Source organism: Diceros bicornis, chromosome 27, assembly GCF_020826845.1.
Source record: "Diceros bicornis minor isolate mBicDic1 chromosome 27, mDicBic1.mat.cur, whole genome shotgun sequence".
In the NCBI taxonomy this organism is placed as follows: domain Eukaryota; kingdom Metazoa; phylum Chordata; class Mammalia; order Perissodactyla; family Rhinocerotidae; genus Diceros; species Diceros bicornis.
The window spans coordinates 14,928,496-14,953,503 of record NC_080766.1 but is presented as its reverse complement, the minus strand read 5'-3'; the positions used below and the strand labels follow the sequence as shown (position 1 = coordinate 14,953,503).

The following is a 25,008-nucleotide window of genomic DNA, read 5'->3' as shown; positions in this document are numbered from 1 at the left end:
CCTCTGCCTGAATTTCTAGCATAATCTTCTTCAGGGTAAAATTCTGCATATTTTTGCATATCTCACTAGTGATACTGAACTCTTTTCCTTTAGGAATGCAGTAAAGAATTGCAATAACAATACAAAGCAAAAGCCAATGATAGCCTGTGTAGTTCTTTTATTAAATATTGTAATGTCAAAGATGATAAATATGTCTACAAATCAGGAGAATGCCATTTTGCACTTTTATATGCTCACCTGTTAGTAACATGTTAGGTTGTCTAATGTGGCTGCGGTTAAAAACAATCTACATTTCTCCTGTAGCTAGTATAGTGTTCACTCCAAATGAAGCTTTTATTGCTAAGAAAACAAAGTCCGTTTTCCTACTTGAATTCACTGCCTAATTACTGCTATATAAAAAAACCTCAAGGTGTTGAGGTAGGTAGTCCACGATGAATTTATCCTATGAATAATACGTCTTCTTAGTAAAAGAAGTTGCACTCTACACAAAAGCAGCACGAAAACTCCTTTTTCTTTTCTTTTGCTCTACAATAACTGAGGGGAAGGTATGTTCAAAGATTTAATTTGCTTTCTAGGGTATAAGTGTAATTTTAAAGTCAATATAAGTTAAAAGTGTGTGCACATGCACACGTGTATGTGTACTTGGGGATGGCCCTGAGATGAATGTATGTACCAAAATGTTGTAGAAACCAACATGCTAATGAATATCGTTCTAACATGTTTATACTTTCTTCAGACACTTAAGGCTAGTTTAATGGTGCTAAATGAGATGGGCAATAAAACAGACACTATTTCCATTGGCTCTTTATGTTTTTTACGATGGTAAGTGCCCATAGAGAGGATTCTGATCTAACCATAAATTACTTTCGGTTCTAAATTTGTATGTGATGTGAATAAATTAGTCATTACTTTCACTTGAAATTCTCTGATACAAATTTTCATTTTCATGAAACTAATGACCATTTTTACTAAATAGAACTAACCGTTATGTCCCATTCCCTGAACCTCTAAAGACAACCAGAATGACAGTCCAATGATAGCACAAGATGGCTAATAAGCCTGTATATAAAGGATATGCAGGATATATAGGATTTTACTTGGATATATTGCATTCCAATGGCTGCCACATTAAGAAATAGTATCAGCAGTTAACAAGGTACAGAGTCCATCTTGTAAAGAAATAAGCACATTAATTCCAAATATTTTTATAACAACAAAGTAATTTGTGAGGGACTTCTTAAATTTTGAAATGATGGTTCATGAAGGGAAAAGGCCAAGAGGAAAGGAGAATATCAGTAGTTCTGTGTTCCATGATCTCAGTGTCTTAGTCTACTTGGGCTCTTATAAAAAATACCATAGATTGGGGAGCTTAAACAACAGATGTTTGTTTCTCACAGTTTTGGAGGCTGGGAAGTCCAAGACAAAGGTGCTGGGAGATTCCATTTCTGGTGAGAGCCCTCTTTCTGCCTTGCAGACAGCCATCTTCTCACTGTGTCCTCACATGGCAGAGAGAGAGAGAGAGCAAGATCTCAGGTCTCATTTTATGAGGTCACTAATCTCATCATGATGACCTCATCTTCATGACCTCATCTAAACTTTATTACCTCTCAAAGTTCCCACCTCCAAATACCATCACAGCGGTGGTTAGGGCTTCAACTTAAGAATTTTAGGGATATACCAACATTCAGTCCATAATACTCCATTACAAATTTAAGCCTGTTTGGTTGTAATAAAGTACAAACATGTTTTGATTACAGCACATCACACTCTGTTTTTGGCTAGAAAGTAAACATACAGGATTGTTTCAGTCTTCAGGAATATGCTTGTAGTATTTCTTCCTAGATGCCAAACTCATCATCTTTGGGTAAAAGGAAGGGGAAGGCTTCAATACTTCTTTCTATAACTTCCATGGTGGGAGTCAAGGATAAGTAGTTCCTGAATTGAATGACTCCACCACAGGAAAAAACAAACAGAAGACAATAGGAGAGAGGGCAGGAGGAAAATATCCTGAACCTAGAGCCAAGATGCTAACTGCCTCGGTGATCACAAAAACTAAGACTCAGAGCAAAGGCTGTGAAGTAAAATGAATAAAAGTTTCCTTGCCTGCTGGACCTCACATAAATAGCACTGCTGAAAGGAAATTGCGCTTCTATATTTTCTATATTTTGTGCCTTCAGAGGTTTTTACTGAAACTCCCAAACCAGATCATTTTGAGAACAATGAAACCTGGCAGCCCCACCAGCTTGCTGAGAATTGGCCACTTAAAAGTGTGACCTGACATCTTGCTTTTGTTGCAAAAATCTAAGGAAAATATTTTAGTATTAGGGAAATTCCAGAGGTAATGCTAAAAATAATTAAATCATTTTCTTAGATTATCTCAACAGCTTTGATGTATTTAAAAAGAAATTAACTATACACTCCAAAATTTAACAAATGAAAGAGGAATATCATATGTTTAATTTTTATGAGTGGAACAAGTTAACAGGTGTCACATGTCCCAAAGAAGAGATTTTTTTTTTTAATTGCTTAGTTTTCTCTCCATGTTCCTTACACATTTCTTTCTCTTTGAGGAATGTAGGTGGAATTGTTGAAGAGTCAATATGTTTGACTCGAAGAAGGACTTCTGTAGATTAGACATGTTTTTCTACATCTGGGCAGAGGTCAATATATGGATTAATTTGTTCAAAGACACTTATAGTTGAAGATTTTATTTAAGAGAGAGACAGATTGCACTTAATAGGAAGAGTTCCTGGATTAAATATTGGCTGAAAAAATGGGGGACAGCCAGTTTTTGTATCTCATAAAAATGGTAATGCAACAATTAGCAGGGTCATATTATAAAGCACAGACTTTACTCTAGCTTAATGGATCTAAGGATAAGCATTTATCAGCAAGGAAGGATTTAGCATAAAATGACATGTAAATGAATTGATGACTGATCATAAATTAATTTTAGTGCTGAAGATGTAATAGAGACACAGCAAGATGCCGCTTTATCATGATATTTTACTGCTCAGTAACATTTGAGCAACAACTTAATGTCCTCTATGCAGTTCTTCTTTAACAGCTTGAATAAATTTGAGGGGTTTTTTGGCCTTTCAGCAATTTTAAACCTGAGAAATTTTAAAGATTGAAAATGTAAATACAAATAAATTTGGCTATGTGACACAAATTCATTTTTCATTAAATGTTTAAATATGTATTGATTATGTTTGGGACTATAACATGTCAAATTAGTATGGATTGCTTGTAATTTGTAAAAAAATCTCTAACCGAACTATTTTTACTGGTGTTCGCCTTAATTTTCATGTTTATATTTACATTTATGAAAGAAGTCAATTATTACAAAAATTGCTTACTTTTTAATTCAGGAATCAATTTTTTTTTCCTTCAAAACATTCTCTTCTTTTTTTTGTTATAGTTTTACATAAATCTTCAGATCATTGTTGATGCTTAAATCTAAAGAGGAAGAATGGTAGCCACAGAGAGGTGAAATCAGTGATAAATTTTAACAATTTTACAACAGGGAGGAAATTTAATATATGAACATACTTTTTTATGCATGCAGTGTTGCCCAATTATTTTTTAAAATATTCTCCGCAAATGGAACCATTCCATATATCGTATTCAAATCAAAAGCAGGGGCTGTTGAAGATAAAGACAGAGGGACAAAGAGGGAAAGAAAATTTATTTCCTTCTGTTTGTTTCCTTTTTGCCCTCCATTTTGAAGGCAAACTCAACTACACTAACCCGAGGGTGCTTATCTCTCTTTAGCTTGGAGTGATGAGGTTTTCTGTTGCCCACCAGGGCCAAATCTCTATGGCATACATCTCTTCAACTCTGAAGTCATCTATCTGGTTTCTTTGCTCTTACAGAGAATAGTACAGAATGAATAGCTGGTGATGTTTCTTTCTTTCTTTTCTTTAATTGTTTGAAAAAATTTTTTATTGAGGTAACATTGGTTTATATAACATTATATACATTTTAGGTGTACATGATTGTATTTAGATTTGTGTGCAGACTACATTGCGTTCACCACCCAGAGTCTAATTGCCATCCATCACTATACACGTGTGCCCTTCTATCCCTTTCGCCCCCTCCTTTCCTTCTGGTAACCACCAATCTATTCTCTGTGTCTATGTGTTTGTTGTTGTTTTTATCTTCCACATATGAGTGAAATCATATGGTATTTGGCTTTCTCCCTCTGACTTATTTTGCTTAGCATAATGCCCTCAAGGTCCACCATGTTGTCATAAATGGCAAGATTGCATCTTTTTTATGGTTGAGTAGTATTCCATTGTATGTATATACACTACATCTTCCTTATCCATTTATCTGTTGATGGGCACATAGGTTCTTTCCAAGTCTTGGCCATTGTAATTAATGCTTAGGGAACATAGGGGTGCACATATCTTTTTGAATTAGTGTTTTTGTGTTCTTTGGAAAAATACCCAGAAGTGGAATAGCTGGATCATATGGTAGTTCTATTCTTAATTTTTTGAGGAATCTCCATACTATTTTGCATAGTGGATGGTGTTCGCTCCATATTGACCAACACCCACTTGAAGCCATGTCTTATATGCTACTCTCTCTTCCCAGGGAAAAGGAAAAAGCATCAGGGAAGACTTCATGAATAACTGGAATTTCTGAGGGCGTAGCAAGGAGCATTGATGACTGAGATAAAGTCAGAGCAAAGACACAAAGGCAGGAAAGTAGTTGATTTGCTTAAGGATTGGTAAATTTGTATGTGGAAATCCTCTTATGAAGGACTATCATAGGGAGATGAATAGGATGTTTTTGAAAAAGTCAAGCTAACTCTCTGTTAAGAGATCTCCAAGGATGGCATTTCTTTAGTGACACTGCTGTGGTGTAGGATTTTTCCTAAGTTTCTTAGGTTCAAAGACTAAATTTGTCAAAATGAAAAACCTCACTGATTCCCCATTGTCCAAGTAATCAAGTGTTGACTAACATTATATTCCTTATTTAATAAATTTTCTAGGCATTCTTATGAGTACATTCTTTGTGTAACTAAAATAAGGTCATTGCTAGGAAATTACACATAGACTAGAATCACATATAGAATTTATGGTGAATAATGAAAACACTGAAGGCATTTAATTCAATATACCCGATATTTATTGAATTTCTACTGTGCAGTGTTCCTGTGTAAGAGAGATGAAAATGAACGAGAAATAGTTCCTAATCTCCAGAGTTCCACCGTCTAGAAGAGCAAACATTTACATGCAACAAACTGTAGTTTGTAGAGACCTGATATGCTACTATATGCACACTGTTTGAAAAACACAGGAGGTAGAGAGCTTGATTCTCCCTAAGAGAGGGTTGAAGTTGAGGTGGAATCAGGGTGATAAAAGAGATGATACTGATTTGGACTTTAAAGTTTGGCAGTGGTTAATAGAGTTAGTAACAACCCATAGGCATGTGGAAGGAACAAGAGATAATGCTATGTAGGTGAAGTAAGAGGACTGCACAGGCTGAGAGGGAATGGGCTGGAAAGGTAGATGGGCTGGGATAGAAGTAGAAGGATCTCAAACCTAATTCGGTGCTTGGATGTGGCATTGGCAAGCGAGGTAAGACTTTGAATGGAGGAACAAAATACTGTGATACATGTTTCAGAAAAATAATTCAGATGACATTGAGGAAGATAGAAGGGACTAGAAGGATTTCAGTTAGGAGGAGCTGAGGAATGAAATTGGAGATGTAGAAAAGGAGATACATGTTTGGAGAGTGACTTTCAGATAGCTGACATGGATTTATTCACAGTTTAACAGCCATTTAGAAATATAGAAAACAGTACATGGAAGGAACTGGACTACTCTTTCACATGTTTCAAAACTATCCTCAGTTCTGGGGTTTCATATTCTTTTGTGATCACTGACTGAATCACTTTGATTTTTTCTTATCTACTGTAGCGTTAGATTGCAAAGCCTGTCGCATCATTTCTCCTTTCATTTTGGGCTGTTGGTCCTTGACTTGTGATTATTAACTCAGAAATGGTTCCCTCGGAGGAGGCTCAGTTGCTGGTGTTATCTTGGCTTCCTGCAGTGGCCTGTGTCAAGGGAATTTGTTTGGAACGCAGAAAGTGTATCTCTGTGCTTTTGGCAAATAGAATCAAAACTCTATCTTTCTCTGCTACACTTAACACCCTTTTAACTTCTCAGATCCTTCCAACCCCTTGGGTTTCTGTTTTCTCTGTCTTGAAAGTGCATGAACCCGTGTTATTGTATTCTGGTACCTTGACTAAAAGTACAAATAGTTCGTCACAGCAGCTGTCCTAACTACACTGTTGTTTCTTAAATATTGGAGAAAAGGGGGAAAAATCTATGGCACTTGACTTTAATCTCTTTAAGTGAATATGTGTTTGGTTTATTTAGAAATCTTAAATTAACTTCTTATAAGTACATTTTTGCCTCTCTTTAAAAAAATTAGGATAAGCAACACTTGGTACTTTATTGTGTCATAAATTAATGGTACGTCAACTTAAACTTCGTAATGTTAATTGTATTAAGTTATAGGTTAAGGCTGTGCTTTGGTCTAAGGAAAAAGATATGGAATTATTAATGATTTGCTGAATAATTAAGAATACAAGTTATCTCTCAGTATCTTCAAATCTTGTAGCTCTTTGCTCATACAACTGCAGTTCTTTTCCTCTATTGCCATGTTTCATTTTGCAGAAAAATTCATATTAATGCCATTAATGTTCTTCATAATGGTTAATTTTCTAAAATAAAGATTAGTTTTAAATAGAAAACAGGAGTTCTTAAACTTATTAAAGCAAAGAAAGCATACTGAGCCCTGAAATAAATAAAACTTTTGAAAGATACATTTTTTCTTATGTTTTAAGTCTCTTTGCTTTGATATTGTTTATACATTTTTTTGTTTATGAGTGTTTGTTGTTATTTTCTGAGTAATTAAATTTTAATTTTAAAATCTTGAAATAATTCTAGCCCTTCTACAGTATACAAGAGTAGATTTCATGCAAATTATCATTGGAGTCTGTATCAAATTCAAAATATAGTCACACTATTTCTTCAACTGAGTCTTTGATAAGTTTACTTTAAATATACTATAATTTATTTTAATAAAAGTGTTCTTCTCTGAACTGTAGAACTTAAAATATACATAGCAATTCTCTTTTGGAAAATGATCATGTAATAATTTAAACAATGTAAGAATGGAACCATATGGAACCTGTTCTGTTCATATGCTGCAAATAGATACAAGTTTTAAATGAGCTTCATTCTTCTGCACTAGGAATGTGTGAAACATGGATGATGCTTGCATATGGCTAAAGAAGTCATGATGAAACCAGATTTACCTTGAGGCAGCCTACTTGTTCATTAGTAAAGTGTGTGCAAGCAGATGAACTCTCCAATATATACAACTCACTAGACAACTACATTTGTTTTTAGGTTCAATGGTAAATGGATGGGGCTCTGCATCTGATGAGGATCGTAACTTTTCTAGTCATAGATCTAGTGTAGGTAGCTCCTCAGATGGCTCCATCTTTGCCAGCGGCAGTTTTGCACAAGCACTGGTGGCAGCAGCAGATAAAGCTGGTTTTAGGCTGGATGGAACCAGCCTTACAAGAACAGGTTGGTAGACCCTGAGTCAACACTCTTTGCATGACAGAATCTTGTCGTTTGGACACTGAGCTCTTTCTCTCCTGTTCTTTCTCCTCAGTGAGTCTGACTGCCGGGCTTTCTTTAATATGCATGAACACGGTTTGGATGCCCAATTACCAGAACTCTCTTCCGACGCTAGTTTCGCAGAGCCAAGAATAGGCGCCTACTCACCGCCTTCTCTCCTTTATTTCCCTTTCCCTTCACGGCTCTGCTGATTAATTGGAATATGCTTCCTTTTTATATTACAGCAAAGCAGCAACTAAGATTGCCATTAAATTTTCAATAACTCACACTTTGCAAAATTCTCACACAATCAATAATGTACCCAGTGATTAAAATTATTCAGCTTTTATCTCCATTGCTTTCCTTTGCCCCATTTCCTTCTGCAAATGCATTTTCTGGGAAGGCTTTCTCAGCATGGGGTGAATGGGTCTAAGGCTGTCAGTCTAACAGTTCAAATGGCTGATGGTCTTATTAATTGTTTGGCTATTAAGATTTTAATCCAATAATATTTTTTTTTGTTTTAAAGGATGCTAATGAAAGATACACCCACTGCATTTGCAAGTTGAATAAAATAATGACTACATATGTGCTGCTCCTTAGAGTAATCTAATTTTGGTTTCTGAGAGTAAGAAGTAATAAGATAAAAGACCCATTATGTAATTTTTCATGTATCTGATCATTCCCCCCAAAATAAATACGGAATTCACTCTAATAATATATTGGTAACTTGTAATCATTTGTTTTCCTGAAAAAAAAATAACTTAGGACTATGTGTACTCCTTAAATGCACATATAACAAGGTTATAATATATGAATTAAACTGAGCTACCTTACAAAACAAACTAATGAAACTCTAAGTACGTTTTTGAAATCTGATAGTATTTAAATAGTAAAATAAAAACAATTTGACCCTTCACTAAACTCTCAGATTATAAAAATGAATCTTGGAAATTTTCTTTGAATTGTACCATCAATATTTCTGTGGTGCATGCATTAGGTACCTTCAAAAGAAATAAAAAAATATTTTCCAAGCATTGCAGAGGTTTATTTTTCATATAGCATCCAAACTAAAATATGTCATAATATAACGGTTATTTGAATTTTCTTGCTTTATAAAGCATAAGTTTGAAACTTTATGTTGCCTGAGTGCTTTTTGTGGCATAACCGTAAGCAGAGCAGTGAGAAAGTGCAAGGAAACTAATAAATTAGAAGGCATAAGTGCATTTCTTGCATGTATGCTAATAGCTAATAAAGCATTAAGCAATATCATGTCACATTGACTTAAAAAAATGTAACTACATACAATAATTTTGTACGAAATGAAAACATACACAAGAGAATAAATACGTGCACATAAACCAACCCTCTCTTACCATAATAAACATGATATTAAAACCATAAGATGTTGAAAATTTATTAGCTAACCTTTTCCCAGAAGAAAGTTCCCTGCACGTGTACACTAAACCACAAGGAAAGGTCATAGCACATTTCCTTTCTCAATGAGAATTTGGAGTCTGCTCAAATACAGTAATATTCGTTAGAAAACACCTATTGCACTTTGGATAGATAAGGTGATTTTAACCTGATATCTATCCTATTCTATACACTAATGTTATTGAGTTTCTGCTAAAAGAGGTAGAATTCGTGGTGTATGTGTATGGGTGGTAAGGTTAATTTAATGTATGTGTCTGAGCAGACCTTTCATGTAAAATTTCAAATGTAATTACCACAGGACATTTTTCTGTGCCCAAAGAGAGTTTGTAAGATTCCAAGGGTGAAGCTTGATTAAACAAATAAGACAGTACATAATTCATTTCAAAAATAGCTTCTTTAGTTTTAAGAAGTAAAAGCTGCATGAGTTTGTATATGTCTATGAAAATATCACTAAGATTGTCAAGGTTACATAAAAATATAATCAAGTAATATCAAGTTTTTGGTTGGTAGATTTATTTTATGTACATTTGTTTGAGTTTTTTCAATGGGTAGTGTGTTGGTTATTAAAAATTGGACAAAATAAAGGCAGCGGGGCATACTTTTGCTATTGAGATGCACTAGTATTTGATATCTTCAAGCGGCATCTCTAGGCAGGTTTGCAGGTTAGTCTTAGTAAAAGCAGAAATACAAGACAGAGAGAATCAGTGTATCATAATAATATTCTATATATCTTCCCCTTTCTTTTCTTTTTAGGCAAAGCCTTTATTTCCTCTCAAAGACCTCGACCAACCAGCCCATTTTCTACTGACAGTAGCACCAGTGCAGCCCTGAATCAAAGTCAGAGGCCTCGGCCCACTAAAAAACAAAATGGAAGGCGAATGGAGCAACAGCCAGCGTTGTCTCACCGAAGGGAAGGAATGACAGATGGTAGGTTTGCTTCCTCCTCCCTTGTCTCCTCACTGAAGAGATGTGCTCTGTGCCATCCTTTATTTAGACTAAAGTAGCTATGGTAGATTAGGCATTGCCTCATTATATAACAATGCAGAAAACCTGGCAATATGGTCTCATTTAAATGAAACACCCTCAGATTGTTTTTTTAACAATCTGGAATTATTTCTATATTATCAAGCCCCAAGAAATATATGCCATACCACTTTTCAATGATGACTTTTCTACCATTCTGGCATTTTCCATTAATGCTTTTTAGTGAACATTCTCCTTTAAGTTTAGGAAAGAAAACATAAGGAGCATGCGCACTTGCAATGTTGTCAGAACATTTCTGATATTAAATTAAGATATCTCAGATGACATTTCACTTTTGAAAAAGACCAGGAACTGAATTGTAATTTAGTAATTTTTTAGTTTTGTGAATTTCTGGGCTGAAAGCATGCTACATATCATCTAGTTGGTGGGTCAACAAACTTTTTCTGTAAAAGTCCAGATAAATAATTTTGGCTTTAGCGAGCCATATAGTCTCTGTCACGACTACTCAACACTGCCGTTGTAGCGCCAGTGCAGCTGTAGGAGAAAATAAATGAATGGGTGTGACTGATTTCCAATAAACCTTTATTGACAAAATAGACTAGCTGAATTTGGCCCATGGGCCATAGTTTGCTGATCTATTTCAATCCTTTTATTTATATTTATGTGGCATCCAGTCTTTGAGTATTTGCATAAACACTGCTAGTTTCAGGAAACACAATATTATTGGAAGGTGTCCTTGGAGGACCTATTTCCCATATAGTCAACTTAATTTTCATATATTTAAAAATAGGAATAAAAATATTTATCATGAAGTTTTATTCTAAGAAATATGTAAGATAATATATTTAAAGCGCCTAGTGTAGTGTCAGACCCAAACGTAAATTTCTTCCCCCTTCTCAGCACTATCCCTACAAGCACACAAACTTCGTCCTGAGATAGCTCTACTAAACCCCAAAAGGATAAACCTAGCCAAGCTGTGCATTAGAACCATCTAGGGAACTCTTAAATATACTCTGGAGATTCTGATTTAATTGTTCTAGGGTGAAAACCAGTTATGGGTATTTTTAAAGCTCAATCTAATGTGTGGTCAGCTTTGAGAAGCTGTGACTGAGTCCTTAGCGCTCATCTCAGTCTCTCAGACTTACCATTATAGGACACAATGAAGCACAGTTAGAAAAGAAGTATTTGTTCTTTATTGTTTTTTTTTTTTTTTTGAGAGGGTCTGTATCTGGTAGCCATCCTTCTGCTTTCCTTTGTCATTTTATAACACAAAGAAGACTTTAAAAGCCAAATATAATGTGTTCTAAAATCTTTCAGGTTGACTTATCTTTCCTGCTTACTTTGTTTTCATTGGGAGTGTTTCTATGGAATATGAGGGCAAGGGTACAATCGAGATTTTGATTCTCCATAAATGGATCTCCTGTGGGGAGCAAAAATCTCATACTGCCTCCCTGCCTCAGATGTTCTGAAGATTAGTTGAGCACTTAAAGCAGTCTATAGTGTTGATCTTATTCCCTCTAAATAAAAAGGACTATTCTCACAGGTATGCTAGTTATAAATCTCAGATTTAATAATTTTGTATAATTTTCCTGCTGTGAATGTCATATAAAGAGAAAAAAAACCTGGTATATGTTTTTCTGTGGCTTTTCCGAAATGTTTGAAGATCATATCTAGAATATGTGGAAGATATAAAATATAAATCAACAAAGTAGAGAGCTCTTTTCTTTGTTCCTAAAACACTCTTTTTTTGCAAGCTTTTTCAGAATGTCTGGTTAAAGCAAGCCGCCTCCTAGTTTAAAGCATGATCAATATACTACTTATCTTTCTAAAAAACAAATAGTTTCCTAACTCTCCAAATTTGCCAACCTTTCCAAAAAGGATTATGAATTGTGTGTTGTTAGTAGATACATTTTGGAAGTAGTGATATTGCAAAGGAAATTTTGGCTCCCATGTCTTCCCAATTATTTAATCCAAAGACATTTTAGTTATGATACAAGGACATTTATTTTGGATGGCACTCTACAGATTATCCTTAAGGATATTATTTTACAGCAAATGTATATATTATAGCATTTATATGGTATGAATCCATGAGTCAGTAATAATTTTATAATATTTGTATGTAAAATCAAACTGTTCTTTTTGGGAAGTTTGCTGTTTAGTAGCACCTAGTATATACACATTTTACACTAAAACTTTTGCATTATAGATTTTACAATACTGTTTTATGAGTATATTAGTCAGGGTAATTATTGCTAGCTGCTAAACCAAACAACTTCTATCCCTCAGTGGCTTAGCACAGCAAGAGTTTGTTTTTCATGGACACGATGATTTATAAAGGTCAAGGGGCTCTCCCCTAGGTAGTAATATAAGGATGTATGCTTCTTCAGTATTGGGATACCATTATTTTCAAGATAGGACCTTTATGGTTTCTGAGTGATGGGAAGACAGAACATGGGTGATCACTTAGGAAGTTCTATGGCCAGGCCTGCAAGTGCCAAATATCACTCCTCTTATTTCCTTGGTGAGAACTCTGTCACGTGGCATCAAACTAACTTCTGGAGTGGGAAAGTAATCTTTCCTGTGTCCAGTAAGAGGAATTGGGAATGGTGGGAAACGTCAGTCTTTGTCCCAAAGGCTATGCAAAAACCCACCCACATGTTAAGGAGTGTTCTTCTCCTGTGGATAAATTCTCTCCTAAGCAGGCATTGCTCAATCCAGATCTATTTCATTTGCATAAGCCAAAGAATACCCTTTAAAGCCAATATATTGACCAATGCTGAACAAAGAAGGCAGAGCAGGTAGATCTCTATCCATCAACCTTTTTTCCCTAAATCATCTCCTTCCAGCCTATTCTCCCCTCATTCCTCATATCCCATTCAGAGAAGGGGCTCTTTCCCAGCTCTGCTACAGACTAGTTTTGACCATTGAGCAAATTTCTTTATTCATTTATCTATTCATTCAAACATTCATGAAGCACATACTAAATGGGAGGCAATGGGAACCAAACAGACAAAATTCCCTGCCCTCCTGGAGCTTCCATTCTAGTAGGGCAAGATACATAAGGACCAACATAAATACATAAGTGAAAACAAAAAGAATGTAAGATGGTGGTAAGTATCATGGAGAAAAAAACATCAGAAGAAAGTTGAGAAATATAAAGGTGTGGGGGGATATTTTTTAAGTAGAGTGCTCAGGGAAGGCCTTGCTAAGAAGATGACATTTGAGAAAAGACTGGAAGGTTATAAGGGAAAGAGCAGTGCTGATATCTGAGGGAAAGTCATTCCAGGAAATGAGAACAGCAAGTGGAAGCCTGAATTTATTTGATGAAAAGAAAAAGAGATAGTGTGATCGAAGCAGAGAGAGCAAGAAAATAGAATATGAAGTCAGACAAGAAAGCGAGGACCAGTGATGTAAGATCTTTAAGCTTCTATAAGCACATTGGCTCTTACTTTGAATGGGAAACCACTGAAGGTGTGTGCATACGTGTGTGTGTATGTGTGTGTGTGTTTAAGATGTGATCTTACTTATGCTTTTATTAAAGAAAGTCTCTCTATCTGTTATGTCAAGATAGACTGAATGTGCTTCTATGTGGAAGCATGGAAATCACATAGGAGATTGTAGAAGTAATATAAAGAACAGATGCTAGAGGTTCATACCAAGGTGGGATCAGTGGAAGCGATGAGAAAGGTGGAATTCTGGGTATAGTTTGGAGGTAGAACCCACAGGATTTGTTAATGAAATTATACAGGCTGTAAAGAGTACTCTAAAGTTTTGGCCAACTTGTGGAATGGAATTGCTACTAATTGAGATGAGGAACACTACAGAGGAAGCATATTTTGTAGAGGAAGGTCTAGAGCTCAGTTTTGATACGTGACATTTCAGATGCTCTCTAAACATCTAACTTGAACTCTCTGGTGTGGATTTAGTTATATGAGTCTGGAGTTCTTGGAAGGAGCAATCTAAGCTGCAGGTATTTAATTTCTTTGTGGCTCCTTTTTCTTACCTAAAAAACGAGGATAATAATGGCACATATATCATTGGACTGTTGTGTGCCTGACAATAGCAAATCCTCAGTAGGCTGGTAAGAGACTCTTCAGTGAATTGATTTAGCTGAAATGAATCAACATAGAAATGAATAATAAATTTAATTTAAGTAAATATATTTTATTACATACTTTGATTTTTTCCACAGCATTCTTAATCCTATCTTTTTTCCAATTTGTTTATTTCAATGTACATACAATGTTCTTTCTTCTCAGAATATACAAACTTCAAAGATATTACTTAATTATCTAGCCATATAATTTCAGGTTAAATTTAATAGTAATCAGAATTCTAGCTAGCATAAGCGGATGCCATTTTGGCCATTTTAAAAATTAAGCTGCTCTGATGGAGAATAAAAATCAATGACAAGATATGCTATTTTGGAAGCAAATACAATAATTTCCTTCCCACTGGCAGCCTTAAGTCCAATAACTGAAATGAAATAATTAATTTGCATTTATAATAATACATACTGAAGGAAGTCAGTATTGAATACAAAGAAAACACCAAAATCAGTGGTGGATTATTCAACAAACAGATATCTCAGTATTGGATTACCTCTTCATTTTGGAAGAAATGTTCCAAATGTAACTTTATTCTCCCAGATAGAAACCCTGTTCCCATCAATAATTAGTAATTCATAATCTAATAAGAGGACATGCATAAGAACTGGGAATGCTGCTCCAACATGGGAACTCCCAGAGCAGATGCTGAGGAGATTATCATTGTCAGTTCAGTGGAGGACAATATCATTTTGATCATTAAAAAGAGTATAAAGTGTCTTAGAAATTCCTTAAAAGGAGCAACTTAGCCTCCCTTAAGGAAGCTATCTTTTGTACACAAGAAATTTATACTTTTTGCTTTTAATTTCACTAACAATATTATTAGAAATGAGCAAAATTGCAAAAATATGGCTTGAGAAATAATTACCTATATTATATACAATATCCTCTATCAATGATATTTATGTATATTATATATGGTATTTGGTCTTTATGGACAAATAATATAATTATTGGTACTCTAAGGATGAACAAAGAAGTTTGCAATAGCATGCCAGAAAAATCATAAGAAAATAATACGAAACAATGTTTAGAATGTTTAGAAGATTTCAAAATCTTCAACAAAGTAATTTGAGAACTAGTATAATAGTATAAATCATATAATAGAGCTAGTAGAATACTTAAATAAATATGCAAGAAGGGACTATGAATTCACAATTGAAAACATTCAAAATATAAATGTGTCATGATCTGATGAGCTAATAAAAGAAAAATGAATTATTAGCTGAGTATTTGAACTTTGATATGATATTTAATTTAAAGAGCTTTTCTGAAAAGTTATCTATTCCACTACATTTCCGATTTTCATGATGTGTTGTCTACTCTAGCACCACAAAGCATATTCTATCTGTACTCTGAACATTGGTTATTACTTATTAAAATTAATACGTTCGAAGATTATAATACATTAGTTGTAACTCATTAGCTAACTCATGAAACCAACAGCCGGAATTGATTGTCAGGCAGAATGTTAATTGCGTTTAATAAATGTTAGCTTAACTCCTAGACTATTGCTGAATATGCCTCGTACATGGATAAAGGCAGTCATATGTTGCATATGATACGGCACATAGTTCTTAATTTCCCGAGGGCAACATTTCCTATGGAGATTAGCAGGACAACTTTTATTCTTCCCAGGGCCTTTTATTAACACAGCTGCTAGAATTTCTAGTCATTTTGTGTCATAGTATTTCTATTTTGGAGAGGTAGGGGTGGATTAAATGTGGAGAAACCATAAACTGCCCTTTACACCTTGAACATTAGCCTCAATGTGCAATTGGAAACACTTTCCAATAATAGTTGGATAAAACTCCAATAGTTAGAAACACTTTCTATACAATAGTTGGATAAAACTAGTTGATTTTATTTCAAAAACACTGTGATCAAAAGATAGCAAAGAGATCGATAATATGCATTTCTGGATATAAATGACCCTTTTCCCCCCAAATTTCGTTGGCATGGGTGATACCTTTAGGAGGGCAAGGGTTTTTTCTTCATCTTGAATTAAAACCTGTATCTTTCATTAAATTTTAGTCCATTCTAAACATTATTCAAAATTTTTAGATCTTCCACCACCACCAGACCCCCCTCCAGGTCAGGGTTTAAGGCAGCAAATAGGCCTGAGCCAGCATGCTGGTAACGTGGAAAACTCAACAGAGAGAAAAGGAAGCTCTCTGGAGAGACAACAAGCATCCACCTTAGAAGACACAAAGAGCTCATTGGATTGTCCAGCTAGAACGTCCCTAGAGTGGCAGCGACAAACCCAGGAATGGATAAACTCCACAGAACGCCAAGAAGATATACGGAAAGCCCTACACAAACAAGGTGTCGGACCAGGTGTGTTCTGCACAGTTCCAAGAAAGTGTGGACTTTTACCAATTTTTTTTTCTACCAGGTATTTTAGAAATAGCAGTTGGTTAAAGGCATCTAAAATACATTTGCCTTGAATCACTAACTGAAGTTGGAATTCCTCAGCAGAGCTCACAGGCACATGCCTTAAGGCTGATTCCAGTGGGGACTGTTCTCAGCTTAACCTCTGCGTAGGGTCTTTGATCCCAAGAGACCTCCAAGCTTCATCTGTAGTGCTCAGGAAACAATTTGATTTTTTCCTTTTAATGTTTATATTGAGTATTTTTAGGACCATTAAATTTCATATCTAGTGTCAGTTTAATCTCTGCCTTCCACCAGTTTATTCATTTTGACGACTGAAGTAACTAGTCATTTTGAAAGGAGAAGTCACTTCAGTCAAACAGTTGAATTAATTGAAATACCAAATAAAGTTGCAAATAAATGCCCAATCACAGAATCCTAAGAAAAAGTTAAACTGGGCCTGCACTTTCTCCAACTGATTAAATTTAGTTGATGGTTAACACTTCAATGGGAAATGTTCTTGTTTATAAATCAAGTTTCCTGGAAATGTACAAAATAAATTTCATGGTTTGTGTTTGGAATTTTTTGTGGGGGGCAGTACAAGGGGAGATTGTTGAGCCTGTTACAGAAATGCATTTTCCGCAACATTTCTCCTCATGTCAGGATTCATTGAGTATTAAAATATGCACAGGGGCCAGCCCGGTGGCATAGTGGTTAAGTTTGCATGCTCTGCTTTAGCGGCCTGGGATTCACAGGTTCAGATCTCGGGCGTGGACCTACACACTGCTCGTCAAGCCATGCTGTGGTGGCATCCCACATACAAAATAGAGGAAGATTGGCACAGATGTTAGCTCAGGGCCACGCTTCCTCAAGCAAAAAGAAGAGGAAGATTGGCAACAGAAGTTGGCTCAGAGCCAATCTTCCTCACCAAAAAACAAACAAACACACATACAACAACATTTGAAAGAGTTTCCTTACATATTCATTTGTTAATTTGGACTCCATCTTTTCTAGATATATCCTCTCCTCATGCATTTTCAATAATTATATTGTGTCACAATTTGGTGCTCAAGGTTTTAGAAAATGTAATTTATGCAAGGCCAAAATATAGCAATTTTAGTATCTAGATTTAGTGAAACATTTAGGAAAATTACACCATTCAGGCTGTAAGCAAAAAAATCAATGATCTTTGTCATTTCATAGTGACTATCTTAGGAGAGAAATAGTCATCTAATCGCAGTAATAATATAGCCCATACCTAGAAAGAAAGAAAAAACCAGAGGGCGTGCAGAGAGAGAGAGAGGAAGAAAGAAAGAAAAAATGGTTTCAAAGTATTAAGTATTTAGTAATATACATCATGAGTTATTTGTAGAGAGATGGTACATAGAAAATAATACTGACACATTATTTATTAAAATGTGTGAATTTGTCCTTTTCTTTTAAGGTAATACACAATGCGTTTCTATCCCAAGATACAACAAATTTAAAAAGCTTATTTTATTAAGTAATGTACTAGAGTTCTTTATCTAAATCGATTGAGAAATTGTTGCCATAATTTAAACTAAAACAAAAACCATGTTCCTCCTGTCTTAATGGAGGAATTAAAGTGGAGTCTCATTGAACTCCAGGAATTATTCTCAGAAATGCTTTTGTTAAACAATATGGATCATTGTATGCGGCTCTCTTTTATAATGAATTTTTAAATTTTGCAAATGATGTATAACATTGTATATTTATCTTAAGATCTCTTTTTATTTAATCCCGCTTCAGTTCCTGTTGTAGGAAATGTTGCTTTCACATGGAAATTCCTTTAATATCCGAGTCTTATTAAATCTCTTATTTTTAATTTTACAAAGGACTGAAATGGTAAAATAGCCCATCTTGAGCTTAATATTTAAAGTTGTTAGTTTTGTCTCCTTGTTGCCGTTCAACTTAGCCCTTTGTGTTTCTTTTTTCAGAGGAGACCTTGGTGCCCTATAGCAAGCCCAGTTTCCCATCGCCAGGAGGTCACAGCTCATCAGGAACAGCTTCTTCTAAAGGATCCACTGGACCTAGGAAAGCCGAGGCGTTGAGGGGAAGCCACCAGCGCAATGCCAGCGACCTTCTTGACATAGGATATATGGGCTCAAATAGTCAAGGACAGATTCCAGGTGATTTATGTAAGTGCTTTAGGACGTTTGAAAGGCTATGGTGATTCAGAAAGAATATTGGGTTAATAATGTAGGGACCCTCTCGACCCTCTTAGGGTCCCTGGCTGGGTTTGAGAATTAAACTGGTAAAGACAGATTAACAAGAAAAAAGCATACAAATTTTATTGAATTTTTATATGTACATGGGAGCTTTCACAAGAGAATAAAGACCCAAAGAGGTGACCAGTGCAGAAAGCTTTTCTACCTTTTAGACAAAGAAACAATAAACTTGTAAAAAATTGACAAAACAGAGGGGTTGGGGGTAAGGGTAGTAAACAGTGAAGAAGTAACTAGAAAGATAAGGGTTAGTTTAACAAAGTTTGTTTGTACAGATTTCTCAACTCAAACTCCCTGTCTCTGGTAATGAGAATGTCTTCCTGCCTCCTGGTACAGGGAGTGTACCTTTCACTTGGGAGTTTTATGACCTGTTTTGGGGAAGAATGGTGAAGAGGGGCAGGTCAGAGTGACCTTCCCGCTTCTGCCATTTTCTCAAATTCCTTCCTTGATATAAGGTATCAATATATCAAGGTGCCATATTTTGGGTAGCATGTCCTGAACCCCATCAATAACATTGCCACAGTAAACAAATTTCAGAATAGTAGAAAACTAGCTTTACTATGAGAAAAAGTCAATTACGATTTTGAGCAGGTTTGGTCATGACTTATAACATTGCTATTTACAGCAGTCAATTAAATAAACATATCTTCTATTTCAAGTCTGATTTACACTATACAAAAGTTGTATAAATTTAGGCAACCAGTCTTAGTACTTACAAGTTAATTAAATATAGTCCACTTTAGTTTTCTTTGCCTTTTTAACTAAGCACAATAAAAAACGAGAAACATACCGACCCTTTAGGAGTTTCAAAGAACCTCGTTAGAAGGTCCTCACTCTCTACTTGCTCTTCATTTATTTTTTTTTTTTAATTTAGGGAGTCAACTTTGAAACGCTGATCTTTGATTTTAGTTAATTTATAGTGCTTTGATTATAAAAATGTATATTATAAATAAATTTCTCTTTTTGAATAAAGAACTGGCGTTGGTAGTTAGTATAACTAATCTATTTTCTAAATATAAAATACTAGGCAATAGAAAAAGATAGGATGTTGTAGTATGTCAAGTAAAACCCATTGAACTCTTTTTGTTAATTTCATGATGAAAGTTACCAATTTCACTATCCGATGTCAAAATTATATTTGCTGAATATTTGCAACTGCTTCTTTGAATTCAGTTTGAAAGCACTGCTTAAGGAACAACCCTGGGTTCCAGTCTTCTCAACCACTTACTGGTTGTGTGAGAAAATAAAATAAACTACCTTCCTCATCTATTTCCTTATCTAAAAAATTGCATTGCTATTATGCTCACATCACAGTCTTGGCGATACCATGAGATAATGAAAAGTAAAAGTAGTTTCGAAACAGTCTAGTTCTTTATTAATGGGAGTTATCACTATTGTTGTCTGTTACTAATCTGATTATTATTAAGGTATGTTTATAATTTTTGGTTGATTCATGATTACTTGAATTTTTCTTTAACTTTTATTTTGGAGTAATTATAGACTCACAAGAAGCCCAAAAATAGTTCGACTTGGATTTTTAAATCTTCAAATTCTACATTGTTTCTTTTTCTTTCCCTTCCCATAAGTAAAATTTCTTAAATTCACAAACTCACAAAATATATTTGATGATGTTATCTTTGTTTAGTATCTATTTGCTTTGCTTTTTGTTGTGCTGGTGAGGATACAAGAATACTTAATTTAAATGCAAACATTTCTTATTTTTTTTAATCTTTTTGTAGAGTAACTGAGAGGAGACATGCAAAGCTGCTCTGAAGGACCATCAGGTCTGAACTCATGGAAGTGATGACGCTAAACAGTGCAATGAACAATTTCTTTATTTATGTACTATTAAAAGAACTGTAAATGCAATGTAAAGACACACAGCCACACATATCCCACAGATGTTTTACTTGTGTTCTTCTCTTAAGTACACCACCCACCTTAACTCTTTCTTGTCAGGAGTATATAAAAAAGAAAGAAAACAAAACTTGCCCTCCAGGAAGAAAAGGATTTTCCTCTGTATATAATTTCTTTTGTGCATTGCTATGCAAGCTCACTCTTTTTAGCTCTGTTCATATTATTGTCTGTTCTTATTGGTCTGTTGTACTATATGTGAATTAATAGGCTGTGGTGCCATATATTAACTTTTAATTGTGTAACTTTTATGTTTAAATTTTGCACTGCAATTTTATTTGGTGATAAGCACAAATCTCTACTCCTCGTGACATGAAGAAAAAGACTGAATGTGAAGGGAGTTTCTGTACTGTAAACTAGGTTGGATAATGCCGATTGTAACCGATCACGTCCGATGGTTTTCAGTTGGGGTGTTGAAATAGGAAGATGCAAAGGAACAGTGGCGTTGGCGAAGTCTTCTTTGAACATCAGGGACTGAGTCAATAAAAAAAAAGCAGAAAGGTGGCTTTTAGTATCGACAAAAGCAGGGGTCAAAAGAAGGAAGTTCAAGTCTTAAGACTGAATAGGCATTAAAAAAATACAGGTAGCAAAGATGTACTACACTTGCTAAAACAAAAAAAAAAGAAACTAAAATTATGTTTAGAATCAGCTTTACCTGTCATTGTAAATGACCCCTTTGAGAATTAAAACAAGCAAAAAGAAATTAAGGTGTTTCACAAGAGCTGTATTTATATTACAGTTTTTTAAAAAAAGCATTTTCTGAATTACCATAATTAATCTCTCCAACTCATTAAGTCAGAATATAATATGAAGTTCCCCAAGGAAACAAACAAAATGAACTCTAGCATATCTAGCAAATAGTGAAAGAGGCAATTTATTATTAGGACATACTCGGGCTGCTTCCAAATACGAAAACTCTATTGCAATATCTTGTTTCATCTTTCTAATACATGTACAGTACACACTAGAGGATAGAGCTGCATCACTGAAATTCATGACTTTTTGAAAATAATGCAATTTTCTATATACAATTCTGTGTTCTATTTGATTGAGAAGCGCAGTTTATGCCACCAAATGTATAGCCAAATTGTAAGTGCTTAAAAAGCAGTGCTCAGAGTATGTTCAGTTCACAGTAAGTAGATTTATTGGAATACATATTTTATGGGACATTCTCAGAAATTGGCTACCACCTAAAGTATGTTTCACCCATTTTGAATGAGTAAATTGAAAAGGAGAAAAATGCATGTTTATACACTTTTTAAATAAAACCAAACCTCGTAAGTGGACATTAATAACAGTGTCCTGCCTCATTTGTTTTCACGACTTTGAGAACAAGAAGTTCCTAAACATCAGTCATGTATGGTCAAAATGAGTATGACTTTGAAATATATGCTCACTACTGTACATGTATAATCAATCAGTCAAGCAGAAGAGAACTTTCTTGCAATTCCCACTTGTGACATTTTTCCATGTGCTGCCCACACAATTGTAAATTCTATTTCTAGTTAAACTTTCTCATGTTTTCTATGATGTGTTCAGTAGTTGGTACCTTGAAAAGTATTTAATGTAATGATTAGGATCAATTCTAAAATATGGGACCCATTTGATTGACAATTCATACTCCGTGCATTATCGGCTCAGTCACCAATTGTATGTCATATTGTTATAGCAAGGGGATGATGTAATTCAATGTTTCCATCTTTTTGATTACCTGAGACTACATCGACACAGGCAAGCGTAGAGGAACATAATGCTCTTCATGGGCCCCAACATCTTGGAGCCCTGTAGTTCATTTCTTCACTGAAGAGAAAAAGAATTTTGAGACCCACTTATTAATCCCTGTATCAACTTTCTACCATCAGTGCCTGAATGCCATTGCAGTCTGATTTCTCTGGGACAAAGAGACTGGGGAAAAGGAGAAGTTTCTGTGAAGAATGAATACATACTTATTCACCACTGTAGGATGTGAGGAATTTAAATTTTTATTTATGCAGTTCCTTTCTTCCCCTCTTTCTATTTAAAAGCAAAAAATGTTTTGTGCATTTGTGTTCCCTCTTTATGCTCCTCTACAACCCAATGTAGTCTAAAACTTTAATTCATGACACACGTTACACATAGCCTTTGACCCCTGGCAACCGTCAGGTGTATGTGACTACTTACCCGAGACTTCAAAAATAGAGTCTGTGTATGCAGGTGACTTCTGGAATAATGCAGGGCATGGCATCATACCTTCCTGATTGCCTTCAGTGCATAAAAATTAACTGTTTGGTTTGATTATGTCACTACAGACCCTACGGTTACTTGGAATGTTCTTTTAGAATAGTCCACATTCCCTGTTAAATCTAGTATTAAATAAATTGGTTGGTCAAGTCTTGCACCAAAAATATCATCCTCACATAGAGATAGAGCAAGATAACATGCTGTGGCCCTCCAAATGAATTCAGGAACACTATCAAAAAATCAAAAGCCTTCGTCAACTTTCTATATGTAAAAGCTTCTAATCAATGTAAATCAGAATGTCATTAGAAGAATACAAACCAGTATGAGAGTACCGTGATTTTTTCATTTTGTAGCCAATGAAATGAATGTGATTAGAAATTCACTGAGCTCACTCTTCTACAGGTCTAAACAGAGGCCTGACTAAGCTGTCAGAAGGAAGTCTGGGTGGGAGAGAATGTAATCTTATCTTCACTCACAGGCAACACTGCTGTGCAGCCATGCCCCACAGAGGCACAGCTCCATTCTTAACATGCGAAGTCTCCATGGGGGAAATAGCCAAATCATTGCCCCAACTCAGGTATGCTTCAGTGTATGCAGGCAGAGTCGCCCTACCCCTTCTCCAAATCTTTTCCATGCCATATTTAAAGTAAGGTGGGATAGTACAGGGGCCTAAAAATAACTGATTCCTTTACAGGATTTGAATCCAGTTTCAAAGGAGACTATAGGAAAATCAAGAATAACATTTAAGGTGTCATATAACCAAAGGGATGTAAAAACATTGCAAGTTTATTTGCTCGGGGTAACAAAACAGATTAAATGGTGTTCTATGATGTCATAGTTTAATGCTCTGGGTATTTAAATATATCTTCAGTGGGATTTGAGTTGAAAGTTTGTATAAGCTTTGATAGAACACCCCCAAATTTCTATTCAACAAATTTATGTAATTATCCATTGATAATGTAATTATAACAATACCAATGAGCTCGGAACTGTGGTTTTTCTCCTCCTCTGGAAAGTGATTGTGTGTCAGTATTAAAGATATGCAGAACCATGACATTCACTGATTTGTCCATCTGCTTCTGTATATTGTATTTATAGACTTAAACATGACAAGAATTGGTGTAAAGCAACATGTCTTTCCACATTATCTTAGAGGTGAAGTTACTTTTGTTTTGCTTCTCTGAAATGTGTACTTCAAATGAAACACCCTACTTTTTTTAAATGAAGTTCAATTTACTAATTTTTCTTATCGCATAATTTTCAAAAGCATTTATTGTGACTTTAAAGTATTGCAAGATAAGGGATTTTGTGGCCGTGGGTAGACTTTTTATACTTTGTTTTATAGATGGGTTTTTTTGGACTGTAGTTTAAGTCACCAAACAGCGTCCAAAATCTTAATGTGTTTCATTTGATGTTGTTAGATCAGAAAAAAAAATTGGCATAAAATTGATTAATAGTATTGTCAAAGAATTGTGTATTGTGTACTCACTGGGAAAAAATAAAATATATTCACATTTCAAATTTGTAAAACAGCCATTTATGTAAAACAGACTTTCTTGTAGACAAATCAAAGATAGACCATCCTGTCACTTTTAGAACTCTACATTCTTATTTTGTGACCAAATGCATAATCTCATTTTCTCATTCAGTTACGGGTTGGGCAGTGATAAATAGAAATTGGGGTTGACTTAAAGGGGTGACTAAAAGACACTGATGAAGAATGTAAAGAGCATTTGAAATGATACATTCCACTCTATCAGCACTACTTTCCAGATCTGACCTTCCCCACCCCATAAAGATCTTCAGATAGAGAGAATATAAACTTCTTGTCTACAAAATTACTTAATAAATAATTTTTTAAGATATGTGAGTATAAGAATTGGAAGAAAGTGGATATTTCTTAATTGCTTTAGAGTAGCTAATGAAAATTCTTTTTAAGATGATGGATGTTGAAAAGTTATCCTAGGGACTGGGTGGAAAAGAAAAATTCCCTATTTTATTGTACTTCATAGATATTTCATTCTTTCTCACTAAGTACAATTACAGGATCAGATTCTCTGTAAAAACAAAAAGAAGTTTATGTAC

At 34.9% G+C, this 25,008-nt stretch overlaps 1 protein-coding gene and 1 long non-coding RNA gene across 9 annotated transcripts in view; one reads left to right on the top strand and one right to left on the bottom strand.

Annotated features, from left to right (window-relative positions):
* Positions 1 to 23,977, top strand: part of ROBO2 (roundabout guidance receptor 2) — a 571,268-nt gene extending 547,291 nt beyond the window's left edge. For 3 of the 8 annotated variants that reach the window (XM_058570692.1, XM_058570691.1, XM_058570696.1), the window contains 5 exons: positions 7,431 to 7,613; positions 9,834 to 10,007; positions 16,238 to 16,510; positions 18,502 to 18,702; positions 20,529 to 23,977. In XM_058570692.1, coding sequence (XP_058426675.1) covers positions 7,431 to 7,613; positions 9,834 to 10,007; positions 16,238 to 16,510; positions 18,502 to 18,702; positions 20,529 to 20,530 — 833 coding nt within the window. In that variant the 3' untranslated portion in view covers positions 20,531 to 23,977. The remainder of the gene's footprint in view (positions 1 to 7,430; positions 7,614 to 9,833; positions 10,008 to 16,237; positions 16,511 to 18,501; positions 18,703 to 20,528) is intronic. The other 5 variants (XM_058570694.1, XM_058570693.1, XM_058570698.1 and 2 more) reach the window with 3 other exon arrangements.
* Positions 648 to 14,188, bottom strand: LOC131423118 (uncharacterized). Its single transcript, XR_009224246.1, has 3 exons — positions 14,071 to 14,188; positions 3,360 to 3,459; positions 648 to 1,496 (listed from the first exon to the last, which is right to left on the bottom strand). It is a non-coding gene; the product is annotated as an uncharacterized LOC131423118 (long non-coding RNA).
* Positions 23,978 to 25,008: the final 1,031 nt, after the last annotated feature.